Below are 16,395 nucleotides of genomic sequence, written 5' to 3' on the forward strand. Positions count from 1 at the left end.
CGCCTCGGAATCCCTCATCACCTCCACGCCTCTCCTCCCTTGTCTCGTCTGTTTCCATTCCTTTTCATCATGAAACCACAGCAAGGCCGGCAGAAGAAGCGTTGGATGCGAGATATGGGCTTCTCTAGACTCCTTCTGGGGGCTTCCCTCTGCCTTCCCGCTTCTGTCTCCGCCTCCGCACCTGCATCTATATACTCCAATCCTCATGATTCATCTCCCTTTCTTCCTCCCCAGATCCCTCTCGAGGCTCCTCATTCATTATCAGGAACGCATGAGTTTGTGAGTTGTCTGTGGCCCACACAGAAGAACTCGTATTGACCCTTTGTTCTTCTAGACACTCCGCCATATCTTTCACCGGGGGACTTACCAGCAACCGGAACTTCACCGGCGATTAGACATCCAACCACACACCCAACTTTGGGCACTTTCAGAAGATGGCACAGATAAGGAACCGGCTAATCTCGATACTCCCCTTGTCGCCTCCTCCCATCCGGTCACAATCCAGCGGCTGGCCGACCGGCGCCCTTCCGTCATCGAGAACCATCTGATGGCTGCGAGGACAAGCGGATCCGCTGCTGTGTTATCTGATAACGACTGGGTTATGGATACACTGGCGGGTCCTGATGTCACGGACAAAGATAGTGTCCTCACCTTTGCCAAGATGACGGCAAATGACTATATCCACGAGCCCGGCACCGAGGATTGGCAGGATATCCACGGTCGATTCAATTATTCATCGAGTTTCGGTTGGGAGAGAGATGGACTCCGAGGTCACATTTATGCGGATAAATCAAACAGTACTATCGTGATATCACTAAAGGGCACTTCGCCAGCACTCTTCGATGGCGCTGGAACGACCACAAATGACAAGCTAAATGACAACCTTTTCTTTAGCTGCTGTTGCGGACAAGGAGGCTCATACTTGTGGCGACAAGTCTGCGACTGCCAGAAGTCAGCATTTACCGCCAATTTGACCTGCATAGTTGAAGCGATGAACGACGAGAATCGGTATTATCGTGCAGCCCTTGACCTCTTCTCCAATGTCACAGAATTGTACCCCGATTCAAATGTATGGCTTACAGGCCACTCTCTGGGTGGTGCAATGACCAGCTTGCTCGGCTTGACATATGGACTCCCGGCGGTCACTTTCGAAGCTGTTCCCGAAGCTCTCCCTGCAGCTCGGCTGGGTCTCCCAAGCCCTCCTGGCCATGATCCAAAATTGCCTCAATCGCGTCAGTACACAGGTGCCTATCATTTTGGACACACTGCGGACCCTATCTATATGGGCACCTGCAATGGCGTCAGCGCTGTTTGCACTTGGGGCGGGTATGCCATGGAATCTGCATGCCACACTGGTCAAATGTGTGTTTATGACACCGTCGAAGACAAGGGATGGCGTGTGGCAATCGGAACGCACCGTATCAAAGCCGTGATCAGTGATGTCATTGAGGCTTACGACAAGGTGCCTCCATGTGCCGCAGAAGAGGAATGTTATGATTGCGAGTTATGGAAATTCTTCCGCAGCAATGGCTCTGAGCACACTACCACGACTACATCCACTACCACCACAACCACCTCATTTACAAGCACTTCCACTTGCAAAACCCCTGGATGGTGGGGCTGTCTCGATGAGAGCACCACAACCTCCGCCACCGGTACTAGCACTACTTCGACGACTACATGTGAAACCCCTGGCTGGTTTGGCTGTAAAGACCCAACGACGAGTACAACTGCAACACCCGAACCATCAGTCACAACAACTTCCCCCATTATGACTTCAACATGTGCACACCCCGGGTGGTTTGGATGTCGTGATTCTACCAGTCCTACGTCGACCCCTACCCAAACACCCCCGCCGGGAAAGACGACCTTGTGCGAGACCCCCGGGTTTTTCTGGGGTTGCTGGGACCCCGAAACTACCAGTGCGCCTCCGATTACTACGCCGCCCTAATCTTGCAAACTCAGACCGCCACGTCTGATATTGAATATAGCCGCGCATCTACACCCTATGGCTTAAACAAAGACCCCGTTACATCCAATATTATCTAGATGAGACTCTCTATACACCCCCCGATACGACCGTCTACGAATTCCAATCATTATTCATTTCTTAAAGCGGGTGCAGACCTTTTGGCGTTTAGGATATGAACAACTTGTGTCTTCTGGTGTTATAGCTGTTCAAGAAGAATCTAACGATCCTTTCAGTGGTTTTGGCGACTTGTACTGTACTCGATAAATCATAAATCATAGCAACTTAGGTATAGTTATATACCAGAATACATACACCTTGCACACTCGCCTTACGTACAGGTTACTAGACGGGGTCCTCCACACTCCTCCACCATCCCCCAAACCGAAATTGGGGCCCTGGCGTGCGTCAAGCAGCCTCGTTTCCGTGGGACCTAAGCTCCATATTTTCATCATTACGCATTACTCGCCTGCATCCGCGAAATTTACATAGCATGCTGTGCCCGATAAGCCTAGTGTTCCCTTCTATGAAATCCTGTATCCATGCTTTCGCTTCTCCTCTAAGCCTACATGATACTGCTGTGCGATATGTGACGGTTAGTACGTGGGCGGTCCATACTGCTCCAGATATTGGGAAGCAACCGGCTGTCGCAACCGGAGCAGACGTCGCTGGTAGAGTGGCTGGATTGTCGAGCGTCACGGGGAGACAGGCATACTTGGCAGCAGACCAGTTGATCTCATCCCGGGAGGAATTTTCCTGCTCATATGCCCCTTGTACGCTGCCCGGAGCTGTCCTTGTTGTTGACCATGATCCTCCAAGGGACCTGGCCCCAAAGGGTAGTTTGATGGTGCGCAACAAGCGTGCGCCATTGCGGGTTGACCTGGGACTCAAACCTTAGGGTACAGCCGTGATAGGTGCAGCTGCAGGAGCCGCTATGGTTTGCTTGTCTTGGAAGAAGTATGTAGTTATCCTCGGCGAATATCCGAATTGATGTCCCTGGGCAGGGCGGCAAGCCGGCTGGGGTTTGCAGTCAGGCCCTATATGTGCTGCTGGTCCCTTATAAATGGATGCTACCCCATGGGGGCATCCTTACGGGGATAACACACCTGCCACCAGAGCTTATTTTCAGGCTCCTGTCCTTTCTGTTCCAGTTGTAATAACTACGTAGAAGGGGGAAATTGACTGGAGGGGCCTGTGAAACACCCACCTCCCGTGGCCTTTATGTGTGGCCCACGAGGTGAGTGGAAGCTATCTACTTGAGATCTTTGATATGCCTTGGCATTTAACATATCTTGCTGCGGTTAACTCTGTTGCCAGGCTTGTAAAGATCATATAAATCTCCTGTATTATTTACCCTTCTTTCCTTCTTATTTTAAGTATAAATTTGGTTGCATTCTCTAATGGATAGATCATCAACTACTTACACAAAGAGAACACCTCTTATGATCACATACAGGGCATGTATCATGCGAGAGCATTGGATTCACAAGATTCCCACATTTACAACAGTTATGCCAACCAGCCTTTGAGGGTGCGATAGCTCCACGTGAACGGCCATCAATGTCCAAACTAGGGGCCATGGGAGCAACTTCATCCATTTGCAAGCTCAATGTAGAAATAGTCGTAGCAAACCTTCTTCCTACCGTCATCGAGGCTGAAAGACGCTGTCCCTCATGGTCAGGTCTAGGACTGGGTTGTCAAGGCCCGTTCTGGACGAGACGTTGGATACTAGAGCAGGTCAACGTGCTTGGAGGAGATGCTCAGATGAAGATTGTTGTTCCATTGGAACTACGAAAGGGGTCTAGCTATCTACATCCTTTCACGTGACATGGGTAGGACTGGGTAGACGCAATCGAGATTTCCCTTGCGGCATTGATTACAGACTGGACGAGCCTCATCGCACTTGACGCGATGGGAACGACAGGTGAAGCAGCCGCTTCGAGTACGCTTATGCCGCCTTTGCTCGGGTTTCCGTGCGAAGGGAGCTGGAAGCGGGCCTGTTTGCCTACCAAGTGCTTTCTTGGCTTCTGCATTTGCGACAATATCTTCGAAGTCTTTTTGGCCGGAGTCGATACGCCGCTGGAAGTAATTCTTGACCTGCATTATCCATGTCAACCATGTCTTGTCAGGAATAGGGCAAGCCGGGACTTGAAAGATCTCACCATAGAAGGGGTTTTCGTCCCCAAAAACCTAGATAAGGCTTCAAAATCTCTACCAAAATGCGATAATAGCTGCGGGAAAGCACGCTGTTCAGACACCGTCCAGTAGCTGGTAGGCTTGGACGATGGATCAATCATTTGTGGTACATTGATTTGCGCTGAGCTTATGTTTCCCTTTTCCTTGGGGCGCTCGTTCTGCCCAGGATCTTGCCTGCTGTTTCTCAAATCATTTTGGGGGTCTAGTAGCCTGCCCTCGGCCCGCTTCAAGGTCTCGATATCCAAGTCGGTGATGTACGCGACGCTGTTGGTGCCATCGCCCGCCCCACCTGATACCATACTGTTGTCGTGAATTGAATGTGATGGGACGTTGACCCCCGTAGGAACATGTTCGGGCTCCATATACGGTGGAGTGGCAGACGTATTCGACACATTCTGCTTTGTTAGACGAATCGCCGGATCAATCGGTGCAGGCGATCCTAAAAACTCAGTCAGGTGGCCTGCATCCTGGTCCCAGCCTAACGCTTCGTTATAGATGGCTTTATAGGAGTTGGGCATGCTTGACTTTGTCGCGTTGCTTATTGCGTCGTCTTCCGAGTCAACCTCACTACTACTGCCTTCATCTATGGGAAGACACGCTAGCGAAATCTCCTCCAAGTGTTGTCCCATGTGAGTTGTGTAGGCCTTCCTCGTCTGCCAACCACCCTGTGAGCATAATGCACACTTATGATCCTTGAATTCCGGTTTTAAGATCTCCTCTTTGGCCTCCAAGATCGCAGCGGCCAATCGATGCCCCGTCAGTGTGATGTCGTGGCTTGTGATTAGATGATGGACAAATGATTGCTGGGTGAGGGTGCCAATATTGCACGTAAAACAGCGCCATTGCAACTGCGTGAAATGCTCTGTGAATTCATGATCTGCCCACAGTTTACGGCTAGGGAACGTTTTCAGTGAGTCTTCGCATTCTTCATGTGTGCAGAGGTACGACTGCAAGTCGGCAAAGACATGCATCCTGCTTAGTTAGTTATGATTCAGTCCTTAAATTGCTGTCCTAAGTCAAAACATACTTCCATTCAACCCGGTCTCGCATAGATATCGTTTTCCGACAGTATTTGCATTGGAAATGACGTCCGTCTTCCCGTGGTAGAGGAGGTACACGAGGTCGGTCATTGGCATCTTCCACAGCAATTGAGAGATACGAAGTATGGGAGGCAGTGGTTGCGGCATACTGCGGTCTGGTAATAATGGATGTTCCGATGCCAGAATCAATAATCGAATAGGGTTTGAAGTAAGTCACAACGTCATGATCCGTGGCGTCAGCTTCGTCAGACAGTCCTTCTTGTCGCCCTCGGACACGGACAGATCTCTCCCAGTTAGCCACTGCTAGTCGTTCTACCAGAGGAATTGGTGCCATTGCAAATCTTGATTTATCATCAGCATGGGAGAAGAAACACCTGGGAGACCACGAACCGATCTCGAATACGCATGGCGAAAGGCTGCGCACTTTGGGATAAACGAAACTCATTTTTGAGAGGAGCCGATGGGCCTTCTACTCTTTGTTGCATGGAGAATAATTGTCTTTCGATCACTGGTGCAACATCCATCAAGCAGTTGACATAGCAGTGCAGTCGCCCATAAAGATTCTGTTCACGTTCAGTGTTTGAAGATGAATCGTCGGAGCTATCATCTTCGGAAGAGTAGTCAGATATTTCTTCGGCCGAAAGAATAATAGCTGCTTTTTCCAGTTGGGTCTCTAGTTCCTGGGCGAGGTCCTGAGTCGAGTATCTCTCGTCGCAGCTCTCAAAGAAGCGCACCAGAATGATGCCGATTCCTTTCAGGTTCTCAAGCACGTTTGCCTTCAAACGTGGCGACTGTTCCAGGATAGTGTCAAGGTAGCTTGGAGGGAAGTTTTCCTCCCACAACCGAATGTTCGCTATATCTTTCCTCAGGATATTCCTGCGCGAGTCACAGGATATATATCGCAGTCGGGATTTCCAGAGATGAACCAGAGCTGTTGAGCAATTTTGGTATAAGGTCTCAACGAAGCCCACGTTAGGATCTTGAATGCTGTGGTCGATTCTGGATCCTACCCAATCATCCAGTGACCGTGTTGCCTTTCGGATTTCTTCCATCGTCTGTCTGGCGATAGACAACGACGAAATGCCTCGAGAGTGAGAAAGCACGAGGTCATGCAGAGCCTTGGAGGGGCTGAACATGCATTGTCAGCAGCTGAGCGCCTTGTACTAAACGAGGTTAGGCCGCTGGGTGCATGCATCACCATGGCGAGGCTGACCCCTCCACATCTTCACGAAAACCTCCTCATGCCCTCATAATAGCCAACTGACCGATATTCGCGACGATGACACGTCCATCACCACCTAAACACCGAAAAGACTTTGATGTTGCGATCATCTGCGCCCTACAGTTAGAGGCCGACGCTGTAGAGACGCTCTTCGACCATTTCTGGGACGAAGATGGCGATCGATACGGGAAGTCACCGGGAGACCAAAATGCATATCGCACTGGAGTGATCGGTAATCACAACGTTGTTCTAGCCTATATGCCCGGCATCGGAAAGGGCCATGCGGCAGCTGTGGCAGCGAGTTTCCGATCAAGCTTTCAAGGTATCCGTCTTGCGCTGATTGTTGGAATCTGCGGAGGCGTACCAGGCGCCGCTGATAAGGGGATATTCCTGGGCGATATAATCATCAGCGATGATATCGTACCGTATGACTTGGGCAGGAGATTGCCGGTGGGATTCCGCCGCAAGGAGACAGATTCCGCCATAAGTATCGAAGTGCGAACGTTTTTGCAGAAGTTGAAGAGCAGAAAGGGCCGTGAACAATTGCTCGCCAGGACCTACCACCATCTCAGCGCGTTGCAGGACAGAACTGGGGATTATCACTGCCCTGGAAGAAATCTTGATCGACTTTTCAGGCCGACTTATCACCATAAGCATTATTCGAAATGCGGGAAGTGCAAGAAGAACCAGCATTGCAAAAAGGCCCATGAGGCCACATGCGAAATATTAAAATGTGACCAGAAGAATTTGGTGGTCCGTCCGCGTTCATCTCCTGGTAACGTTGATGTCCACTTCGGGCGAATAGCTTCTGGAGACACGGTCATGAAGTCCGGTGTGGACCGAGACAGAATTGCTGCCGAAGAGGGTGTGATCGCGTTTGAGATGGAAGGTGCCGGCATTTCTAACAACCTACCCTGCATCGTGGTGAAAGGAGTGTGTGACTACGCTGATAGCCACAAAGATAAGGTGTGGCAAAGGTATACAGCGGCCGCAGCCGCTGCATGTATGAAGTCATTACTGGAACAGTGGGCAGCTGTTGATCAGCCTGAACGACATGATGAAAAGCACAAGTCATCTTCACATGGATGCACTGCCAGCCACGTCGAAATGCCCACGGAAAGAGCATCCTCTCAATCAACTTGCACTGATGAAGCATACCATTCGCAAGAGAGTCATGATACCAATGACACGAAGTTATTGCAAAGTAATTCTCTCTTCCAAAGCCATTTAGCAACCCCGATCTGACCTGTATAGTCCTGCCAAGTATTGAGTTGAGCTTTAAAAGCGTTATTTCCTGTTTCAAGCACTATCGAAAATATCTGCCTCGAGATGTTGATCTCAAGAGCATATTGAAAACTCAGCGTGTCGTCTTCTCGAGCAACGTGGAAATCCTGACCATGGATGCTTCGGGTTCTATAAGCGACCATCTCGGCTCATCGCAAAAGCTTTGCTTAGAGGTGACTCTAGAAATCCAAGCAAAACTCAAAGAGATTCGAAATATAGCAAGTCGTCTCCCTGTAGCCACCAAGGCCAAAGTGCAGACCCGGAGCGCCACCGACGTCCTCAAGGTAAGACACCTACAAACTTATTCTCAAAGCTTAAGCACTCATCGACCCTATGTCCAGGATGCTGTCGAAGACCTAGAATCCCTTGTCCGGGTCTTTGCGTCTACCATTCCCCAGCCCAAGCAGCCTCGACCATCGGAAGATCCAAAAGGGACCAAAGGCCCGAGGGTTGGTAGGGAGTTCCAGCACTTCCGGGTAATCCAGCATGCTGCCTGTAGCCTGTATGATGCCTTTGGGACGGCTTGTAATGCCCATACTGTGCATGACGTGCATATATCCCTCCAACCGAGCTTTAATGGGGCATCAAGCCGAGTGCGATTCAGTGTGGCGTTCATCCAAAACCACACCCCACCAGGAGATGAAGTGTGGGTTGACGTGGAATCAACGATCAAAACTTGCGATTTAGACTTCCTGAAGCCGGCATCTAACTCCGTCTCAGGAAATTCCTCTGCTCTGAAACGCCCAAGAGACGATAACGAAGACTGTTCCCCACCACAATATCGTCGACGTGTGCAGTTCCAGCTGTTGCCTGGGCCTTCACAGTTGCTGTGCCAAGAACCCATTGTTACAATACCCAATCTCTACTTACAGAGAAATTTCTGCACCGTTATCCAAAGATATCTGCCCCGGCGAGAACACAATAACTGCATTGGGCTTCTCGGGGACAATGAAACATGTAAACACTTGGCATATATGGCCAAGCAGACCAACAGCATCACCACGTCTGCATCGCTCTCCCAGCTAATAGCCTTGTCAGGGACGGACTCCACAGAAAGGATGGGTCTCTACGAGCGCGTTCGCTTAGCCAGACACCTCGCGATGGCCGTCCTCTACTACCATGCCACACCGTGGCTCAACAAAGCGTGGCGAAGCGACGATGTGCATTTCCTCGGGGGTCGCGACTCCTTACTCCGACATCCACAACAGGTCCTACCGTACATGAGCACGTCTATTCGAACATCCAGCTCAATACAATCACAGAACCAGTCCCCTGAGTATCATCATATCATCCGGAATCCTGTTCTCTTCGGTTTGGGTGTTATGTTCCTCGAACTCGCATACCAAGCTCCACTAAGAACACTTCAGCAACCGATTGACCTCCAAAAAGGAGAAACCCAGGGCTTTGCAGATTATTTCACTGCTCACCGGTTGGTCGACCATAGCTACCGCATGGTGAGCAAGAGCTTCAAAATGATTATTAAGAAATGTTTGCACTGTGACTTTGGGCATGACAGTGACTTTTCAAGTCCTGCGCTTCAGGAGGCCTTCTATCATGATGTCGTAGCGGGTCTTGAGAAATTGGAGGAGATTTTCCGGGAGCTGCAGATTGATGATCCAGAGCCTGATCCGGTATAATACGTTGGGAATCTTCTTACTGTAGACTTACGCAGTAGGCTGTAGCAATGGATCCTCTTTGATCGCTTATACCGATTTGTCTCGGCCATGACACTAGAGATGTTTGCATACTTGTTCTTTTTCAATCACACGGACAATGTATCGCTGAAAATCATTATTTCATACTAGCAGTTGATCAAAACTAGCGCTTATATGCAAGAAATCTACTTAATTTACAGACGTGCCCGAGCGGCGCTGACGTTGGCCTCGGTGGCCTTCTCGATGCGAGCACCGAGATCAGCGTTCACCCGGCGGAACATGCCGTAGGTCGCCTTACGGACACGCTCGTGGGCACCACAGAGGTGGACGGAGACGTTGTGGACAAAAGCATCCTGCTGGCCAGGCTGGCGACCAAGGACCTGCCAGAGACCGTTGGCCTGGACGTAGTCCTCATCGGTGACAGGCAGCTGCTCAACGGTGACAGAGCCAGCCCACTTCTCGTGCTCCTGGCTAGCCTTGACAGGCTCGTAGCGGATGGGTCGGAAGGTAGAGGGGTAGTTGGGGTTGGCACCGTAGTTGCCGTGAACGTTCATGTAGCCATCCCGGTGGGTGGGGTTGAAGGCGCGGAGAGGGCAGTTCACGGGGATCTGCTCGTAGTTGCCGCCCAGGCGGTGGCGGTGGGTATCAGGGTAGGAGAAGAGACGCGATTGCAGGACAGGGTCGGCGGAGGGCTCGACACCGGGGACCATGTGTGAAGGAGAGAAGGCGGCCTGTTCGACCTCGGCAAAATAGTTCTGAGGGTTCTTGTTCAAGGTGAAGCGGCCAAAGCGACGAAGGGGAACCTCGCTCTGCGGCCACACCTTGGTCAGATCGAAGACGTTCCAGCGGAACTTCTCAGCCTGCTCAGGGCTGAGGACTTGCACGTAGCAGGTCCAGGAGGGGTACTCGCCGCGCTCAATGGCGTTGAACAGATCCTCGGTGTGCCAGTCGGGGTTCTCGGCAGACAGACGGCCGGCCTCCTCGTTGTTGAAGGTCTTGTTGCCCTGGTCGGTCTTGAGGTGGAGCTGAACGTAGTTGAAGGTACCATCGGGCTTGATCCACTTGTAGGTGTGGCCGGAGTAGCCGTTCATGTGGCGGTAAGAGTAAGGTGTGCCACGGTCACTGAAAAGGTGCATGATTTGGTGGACGGCCTCCTGGTGGGTGGAGAGGTAGTCCCAGAACATGGTGGCATCCTTCAGGTTGGTCTGGGGGTTGCGCTTCTGGGTGTGAATGAAGATGGGGAACTTGGCCGGGTCGCGAAGGAAGAAGACGGGGGTGTTGTTGAAGACCCAGTCCCAGTTACCCTGCTCGGTGTAGAACTTCACAGCGAAGCCACGGGGATCACGAGCACTGTCGGCAGATCCCTTCTCACCACCGACGGTGGAGAACCGCACAAAGGTCTTGGTCTTCTTGCCCACGCCCTTGAGCATGTCAATAGTGGTGATGTCGCTGATGTCGTCGGTGACCTCGAATTCACCGTAGGCACCAGCACCCTTGGCGTGGACGACACGCTCCGGGATTCTCTCGCGGTCAAAGTGAGCCAACAGATCAATCAGGTGGAAGTCCTGAAGGAGAAGAGGGCCATTGCGACCAATGCGCTGGGCAGCCTGAGGATCAAAGACGGGGCATCCATTGGAGGTAGTGTAGGTGGGGGTCTCGTTGTAGCGGTAGGTCTCTGTGAAGAGAATGCCATTGTCAGCGGTGTTCAGGTGTTAGAGGAGTGTAGGAGGGGAACGTACTGGGCTCGTCGTCTTTACCCATGATGACGGTGTTAATGGAATGACGGGGAAATGCGGAGGTGGAGGAAGAGGATGAGAGCAAAGAGAAGGACGAGATGGGGGAGGGAGATGCGGGGTTTAAGTAGAGAAATTGTGAGAGGGAGACGAGGTGGAGGAGGATGGAGCACGATTCCTATATCTACTTATGGAAGCACCTGCCTTAATTCTTTTTTGCCCTCGTCAGTGGATCGAGGGAAAAAGAGCATACCAGGTGGCAGCCAATGAGAATGTCTCCCGGAGCGGATGATGATCTCATGGATCTGGGAGGTAGCCAATCGGCATCCAGGTACATGGACTGCCAAAAGAGAATATTGCACACGGATTGCGAACAACTGAGGGTGTACAGTATTCAAAAAGGCAGAGGAATCCATACGGAAGGTATATTTGACACTCTGGTCAAGAAGGAGAATACTCGACTGCATACTCCGGTAGAAGTGGTGATGCTGGATGCCTCAAACAAGGGCCCCACAACTTATTCCCAACAAACCAATCAACCCCCTCTCTTTGTCAGACAACGGCCAATCCCGATCCTCCCAGCGGCGAACCCCTGCCATTGTTGTCGTCCACCATTGATACCGAGTACTCAATATCTAGGTATATTCTATCTTCGTCTGTCTATCGGTCTGAAAATACTCGTAACCCAGTCTGATTGACGAGTGCAGTACTCGCTCAAGGCTATCACCACCGGGATATCACCCGAAACATTCTTTTTCCCGTGGAGCCCTGCACAACGGAAAGTGAAATCTTAACTGGTCACTTCCCGAGAGCTACGGTTGGACTATCCGATCTTAATTAGTAAACTTACGGATCTTTAGTCAGTGGACCAGCCCAGACATCTTTATCTTCGTTCTCGCTGTGGGATACCCCTGCACTGTGGAATCCAACGGGGCCGAGCGCAAGTTTTGCCTCTTTCGGGAAACCGATGGCGGCCCTTTCTACGCCGTATTCCATACATACTGGGTAACCAATTCCCTTACGGAGCACGCAGGACATCGATTGCACTGCTTTATTGATTGTACTGCGTATGCCAATTTCTCCGTACTTTTGGAATAGAAGTACTCCTAGACAATATCAGTTAGGTACCTGTAATTCAAAGCAGCCCGCTCCAGGTTGGACATGAAGCTAAGCTCCACTTTCCGAGCATTGAGGTGGTCTTTGCTTCCCCCAGCGTTTCCGTTCGGGGCTCGCCCGGAAGCAGCAGGTTTTTCCTGCTGCATACGTAGTTGGCAGGAAATTCCGCAGACGACAAGTTATCGGAAATGTTGAAATACCGGTCAAAGTCCCTGCTTCAACACCCTTGCAAAGTTCTCAATGTCTCCTTTTCTCTTATCGGTGACTTCAAGCGTCCGGCAAGCCGGATATATGATCAACCGTTATGCCGTATGTTCCGCATGCTCACTGCCCGCTCTCTTCGGCGGAAGCCCTCGGCGGAAAGCTCCGTCCTCCGAAGAGCACCAGTGGCTTTTCTCCAGAAATCCCCAATGTTGCAGTCTAGACAAAATAGCCCTAATGAGATTACTAATTATACGTGGTGCATATCTCGGCAAGCGATTGGCAGTCCTTGTGAGGCGCCAACTTTAATCTCGCCGTTCAGAATTTAAGCCCTAGAAGACTTCAGAACTACTCGACCCCTTCTACTCTAGAAAGTCGTTACAAACCTTCTAACTTAAGTATTGTCGAATGACCTGTCCAGAATTATATGACTGGACGCCTCACCAAAGCCCGGTCGCCAGTGGACAACTGTTCCTACCCAAAGATCATGGCGGTCACCACAGCAGACAGCGTCATTTTCCTAGGCTAGTAGAACGTGGCTGGCGGTTATCTAAAATCAATAAAATCTCTGTTATTGTTAATCACTGTTTCTGCACGTCAGTATCCAGGGGATCACGTAGTACAAGGCCCTGAGGAAGGAGAACGGCTTGACGAAGATTGTGGTGAACCAGGATGCTTTCTCTAAGAGCGTGTCAAAGACAGGAAGGACCGCCGGAGATATGGCACGGCCTTGAGATATCTACAAGTCAGCTATAGGTTAAGAGTCTTCGGAAGTTAGGGGCGGGACGGACCGTTCATGAAGTCTGGGCAGTAAACTAGGAAACTTCTCTTGGCATAGTGGTCGCCATAAGCCTCGGTTGTTTACAAAGTCCCATCCAAATGCATCAGTGATGAAGACAATGATGCCCCTGGGCGTGACGCCGGCTTCGGGCCTAGCAACATAGGCTTTGACGACGTGGCTTGTGACCTCCTTGCCAGTGGGAAGGCTCTTGGAGACTCCTCCACGAAAGTAGTCGGGACAGGACATTGTAGGAGAGATTGAATTGAATTGGATTGGATAGTTTAAACGAGGATTGAGAATTGTGGATTGAGCGTTTCGAACCCGGAGAGGAATCCAAATAGGTGTTCAATTGATAAAGGTGAGATATCATTTTACGAGGTTGGGGCGGTCTTTACTCGTCGGCTTGGAATTGATTTCGTAACTCCAGAGAAGTTGCGTTGATGATATGTTTGAGCCGACCACTTTGTGGCCTGTTGCACCGACTCCGATAATAGCGACCCCGACTTTAAAACAGACCGAACCCGATACTGAGGGGCCAACAGAACTGTAGCGAAAATTGAAAATCAACTTTAGGCGTTGTAACTCCCTCACTTATACTTGACCAACAAGTGCTGAACTTAATTTATACTTCTTGTTGAGCCATTCTACACCAAGTTACCTCGTGAAAATCAACATTTGAATACACAGTTCCAGTCATCAGTCATCCGATTGTCTTTCATTCCTTCTGATTTACAACAGTCAGCCTTCAAAAAACCCATCATTCACTATGACAACCCAAGTCTACATCGCCGACCACAGCGCCCCCGTCCTCCGTACCCACGCCTGGCGTACCCCCCAAAATAGCACCGCCTACCTCCTCCCACACCTCCATTCCCACCTCCCAAATTCTCGATATCGGCTGCGGCCTCGGCAGCATCACGACCGGCCTCGCCGCTCTCGTCCCAGCCGGCCACGTCACCGGTGTTGAACCCACTTCCCCTCCCCTCCAAACCGCTCGTGCCCTCGCTGCCTCCCAGGGTATCACCAACATCTCCTTCAAAGAAGGCGATATCCACGCGCTGCCATTTCCAGATGAATTCTTCGATATCGTGCACGCTCATCAAGTAGTCCAGCATATCACAGACCCCATCCATGGACTGCGGGAAATGCGAAGGGTATGCAAAACCGGTGGTCTCGTTGCGGTTAGGGAAAGTGCTGGTTTGCACTGCTATCCTGAATCGCATGAGATGGCTAAATGGCACGAAATTTACTACAAAGTAGCGCGGGAGAGAGGCACGAATCCGCACCCTGGGGCGAGAATCCATGTCTGGGCTCGCAAAGCGGGTTTTGAGCCCGAGGATGTGAAGTGTAGTACGGGGAGCTGGTGTTTTCAGACAAGGGAGGAGAGGGAATATTTCAAGGGTAACTCTGCAGAGAGATCTGTGAGGAGTCCGTTGAGTAAGATTGCGGTTGAGAAGGGGTATGCGACGGAGGAGTTTTTTGAGATGATGCGGGAGGTTTGGAGGGAGTGGGTTGAGGATGAGGATGGGTGGTTTGCGATGTTGCATGGGGAGATTCTTTGCACGAAGAGGGAAGATGGAAGAAAGAGCTCCATGAACTAAGTACATCATATACGTAGCAGAACCATCAACTGCTACTCTGTTTTGTTTTGATGAGACGCTAAGGATGTGGAAACAAGTGGCAAAGAACTGAGCTAAATAGGCGACAACTTCCTGCATGAAAACCACAATTCCTCAACGTCATGAAAATGTAGAATTTCTGTCAACCGGAGAGACCCGTAATTACTGCAAAGGCTCAACCAGCCATACAAAATTACGGTCTGTTGGAACGCAGAGGTTCTTAGAGAACGGCCGAGTCTTTGGATTCAGCTCGTTGAAATGGAGGTTGCCTGGAATCTGGCCATTTTGAACTGCCAATGACGCATTGAGCACTCCAGCAAGACCTGCAGTGCCCTCAGTATGACCGATAACGGTTTTGACCGAACCAACAAAGAAGTGGCCGTCGTTCTGGCCTGGGTTTGCGGAGAAAAAGTGTCATGTATGGCACGTGCCTCAATAGCTAGCACACGTCAGCATCGCAGTCTATTGGACATGCAGAGTATTTAGGTCTTTATAAAAAGGGCTTTAGGCCATGGGGGATTTCTCTCTTTCTTCTTCTATCCCCATAGCTAGATGTTTTCGCCAAGGTACTAGAATCAATCATTATCTTTCTGAATAGATCATCACATATATGGCTCTGGGGAAGTGCCAGACTTTCTAGAGTCACTTAACTGCGAGACAGAGACGAAGGGTTCGAAATCAAATATTCTATACGGAACCTAGAAACCAGTTTGAGCGGCTCAGTAGTAGTATTAGTAGTAAAGGGACGACGATAAATCAGGAAAATTGTGTTAGTTCAATAGCCACCCTTCAAATTGTCTGAGAGGTAAGTTCTGGAAGATTCTGATGCCCAGACGAAGCGGTTCCTGTGAGGAGAAAATTTTGGTGCGCTAGCAGGGATGATGCAGATGCCGCGGATCCTGATCAAGTGAATGCTGTTGTTGATTTGTCCAGAAGCCCAACCTGACGTTTGGATGCTTGGAGGACACCCATATGAAGTGAGAAATATCGAATCTATGACTGGGTCTTATTGGGTCTACCTTAGCGCCTTCGTTAGGCTGATGTGAATGCGGCTCTACTCCGTCTCAATGCAAACCCTAAGCGACTGGGGATCGATCCCTTCGTTGTCAACTGCAGTCCTCACCTATAAATTGTTTTGGGCTCCCTGACACCGTTGCTGCACGGCGTTCAGAATTAGTACCCTGGGCTAGGCTGCACTCCTATGTATCAGCCTTGTATTGGCCCTCGTCTGCTTTGCTACGTAGTAGTTGTGTTATGCTAAATAATCAGGGTACTTATAGTATCGGTATCTTTTTAGTTTTATTTACCCCAACGAAAGAAGTTGTCTGAAGAGGACTTCAGTCCATTAATTTGTATCGTACATTTAAAACACAAACGAGAGACCAGATAACAACTTAAGAAATCCACTCAGAACGGAAATGGTTCAAGAAGCATCTAAGAAAAGCGAAACATATTTCTTTTCTGGTGTCCTTGACCGGCTTTCGAAGAGATGAGTAAAGGGCATGATTGCCTTCATCAGCCCTCTTGGTACCCCGAGGGGGCCCGTGGCCATCAGAGTACCTATTATCCAAACTAGGCA

At 50.4% G+C, this 16,395-nt stretch overlaps 5 protein-coding genes across 5 annotated transcripts; 3 read left to right on the forward strand and 2 right to left on the reverse strand.

Annotated features, from left to right (window-relative positions):
• The first annotated feature begins 1 nt into the window (after position 1).
• atg15 (triglyceride lipase ATG15) lies at positions 2-2,298 on the forward strand. Its single transcript, XM_073688127.1, has 2 exons — positions 2-279; positions 335-2,298. Exons 1-2 carry the CDS (start codon positions 70-72, stop codon positions 1,949-1,951), a joined length of 1,827 nt encoding a protein of 608 aa, XP_073552632.1. The 5' UTR covers positions 2-69; the 3' UTR covers positions 1,952-2,298.
• A 1,400-nt stretch (positions 2,299-3,698) lies between these two features.
• BDV59DRAFT_51382 (uncharacterized protein) lies at positions 3,699-6,538 on the reverse strand. The gene is made up of 4 exons (XM_073696530.1): positions 5,596-6,538; positions 5,193-5,546; positions 4,132-5,137; positions 3,699-4,066 (listed from the first exon to the last, which is right to left on the reverse strand). Exons 1-4 carry the CDS (start codon positions 6,339-6,341, stop codon positions 3,779-3,781), a joined length of 2,394 nt encoding a protein of 797 aa, XP_073552633.1. The 5' UTR covers positions 6,342-6,538; the 3' UTR covers positions 3,699-3,778.
• BDV59DRAFT_51389 (5'-methylthioadenosine/S-adenosylhomocysteine nucleosidase family protein) lies at positions 6,358-9,356 on the forward strand. The gene is made up of 3 exons (XM_073696531.1): positions 6,358-7,631; positions 7,682-7,995; positions 8,053-9,356. The coding sequence occupies exons 1-3, from the start codon at positions 6,485-6,487 to the stop codon at positions 9,346-9,348; spliced, it is 2,757 nt and encodes a 918-aa protein (XP_073552634.1). The 5' UTR covers positions 6,358-6,484; the 3' UTR covers positions 9,349-9,356.
• Positions 9,357-9,459: 103 nt separating this feature from the next.
• Positions 9,460-11,314, reverse strand: fgaCat (catalase easC). Its single transcript, XM_073688128.1, has 2 exons — positions 11,106-11,314; positions 9,460-11,041 (listed from the first exon to the last, which is right to left on the reverse strand). Exons 1-2 carry the CDS (start codon positions 11,125-11,127, stop codon positions 9,561-9,563), a joined length of 1,503 nt encoding a protein of 500 aa, XP_073552635.1. The 5' UTR covers positions 11,128-11,314; the 3' UTR covers positions 9,460-9,560.
• A 1,774-nt stretch (positions 11,315-13,088) lies between these two features.
• Positions 13,089-14,798, forward strand: BDV59DRAFT_190666 (class I SAM-dependent methyltransferase; the record flags this gene model as incomplete). Its single annotated transcript, XM_073691782.1, has 2 exons — positions 13,089-13,161; positions 13,996-14,798. The coding sequence occupies 2 exons, from the start codon at positions 13,089-13,091 to the stop codon at positions 14,796-14,798; spliced, it is 876 nt and encodes a 291-aa protein (XP_073552636.1).
• Positions 14,799-16,395: the final 1,597 nt, after the last annotated feature.

This window comes from Aspergillus ambiguus (assembly GCF_047715705.1).
Source record: "Aspergillus ambiguus strain CBS 117.58 unplaced genomic scaffold BDV59scaffold_2, whole genome shotgun sequence".
In the NCBI taxonomy this organism is placed as follows: Eukaryota; Fungi; Ascomycota; class Eurotiomycetes; order Eurotiales; family Aspergillaceae; genus Aspergillus; species Aspergillus ambiguus.

What these genes read in the sequence shown, in the direction of transcription:
- atg15 (XM_073688127.1), top strand. Translation starts at nt 70, where the DNA reads ATGAAACCACAGCAAGGCCGGCAGAAGAAGCGTTGGATGCGAGATATG. An exon ending in TATCAGGAACGCATGAGTTT is followed by an intron (nt 280 to 334) that starts GTGAGTTGTCTG and finishes TTGTTCTTCTAG; the next exon opens with ACACTCCGCCATATCTTTCA.
- BDV59DRAFT_51382 (XM_073696530.1), bottom strand. Translation starts at nt 6,341, where the DNA reads ATGTTCAGCCCCTCCAAGGCTCTGCATGACCTCGTGCTTTCTCACTCT. An exon ending in CGAGACCGGGTTGAATGGAA is followed by an intron (nt 5,138 to 5,192) that starts GTATGTTTTGAC and finishes CTAACTAAGCAG; the next exon opens with GATGCATGTCTTTGCCGACT. An exon ending in GGACGAAAACCCCTTCTATG is followed by an intron (nt 4,067 to 4,131) that starts GTGAGATCTTTC and finishes TGGATAATGCAG; the next exon opens with GTCAAGAATTACTTCCAGCG.
- BDV59DRAFT_51389 (XM_073696531.1), top strand. Translation starts at nt 6,485, where the DNA reads ATGACACGTCCATCACCACCTAAACACCGAAAAGACTTTGATGTTGCG. An exon ending in TGACACGAAGTTATTGCAAA is followed by an intron (nt 7,632 to 7,681) that starts GTAATTCTCTCT and finishes TGACCTGTATAG; the next exon opens with TCCTGCCAAGTATTGAGTTG. An exon ending in GCGCCACCGACGTCCTCAAG is followed by an intron (nt 7,996 to 8,052) that starts GTAAGACACCTA and finishes CCCTATGTCCAG; the next exon opens with GATGCTGTCGAAGACCTAGA.
- fgaCat (XM_073688128.1), bottom strand. Translation starts at nt 11,127, where the DNA reads ATGGGTAAAGACGACGAGCCCA. An exon ending in GGGTAAAGACGACGAGCCCA is followed by an intron (nt 11,042 to 11,105) that starts GTACGTTCCCCT and finishes TTCTCTTCACAG; the next exon opens with AGACCTACCGCTACAACGAG.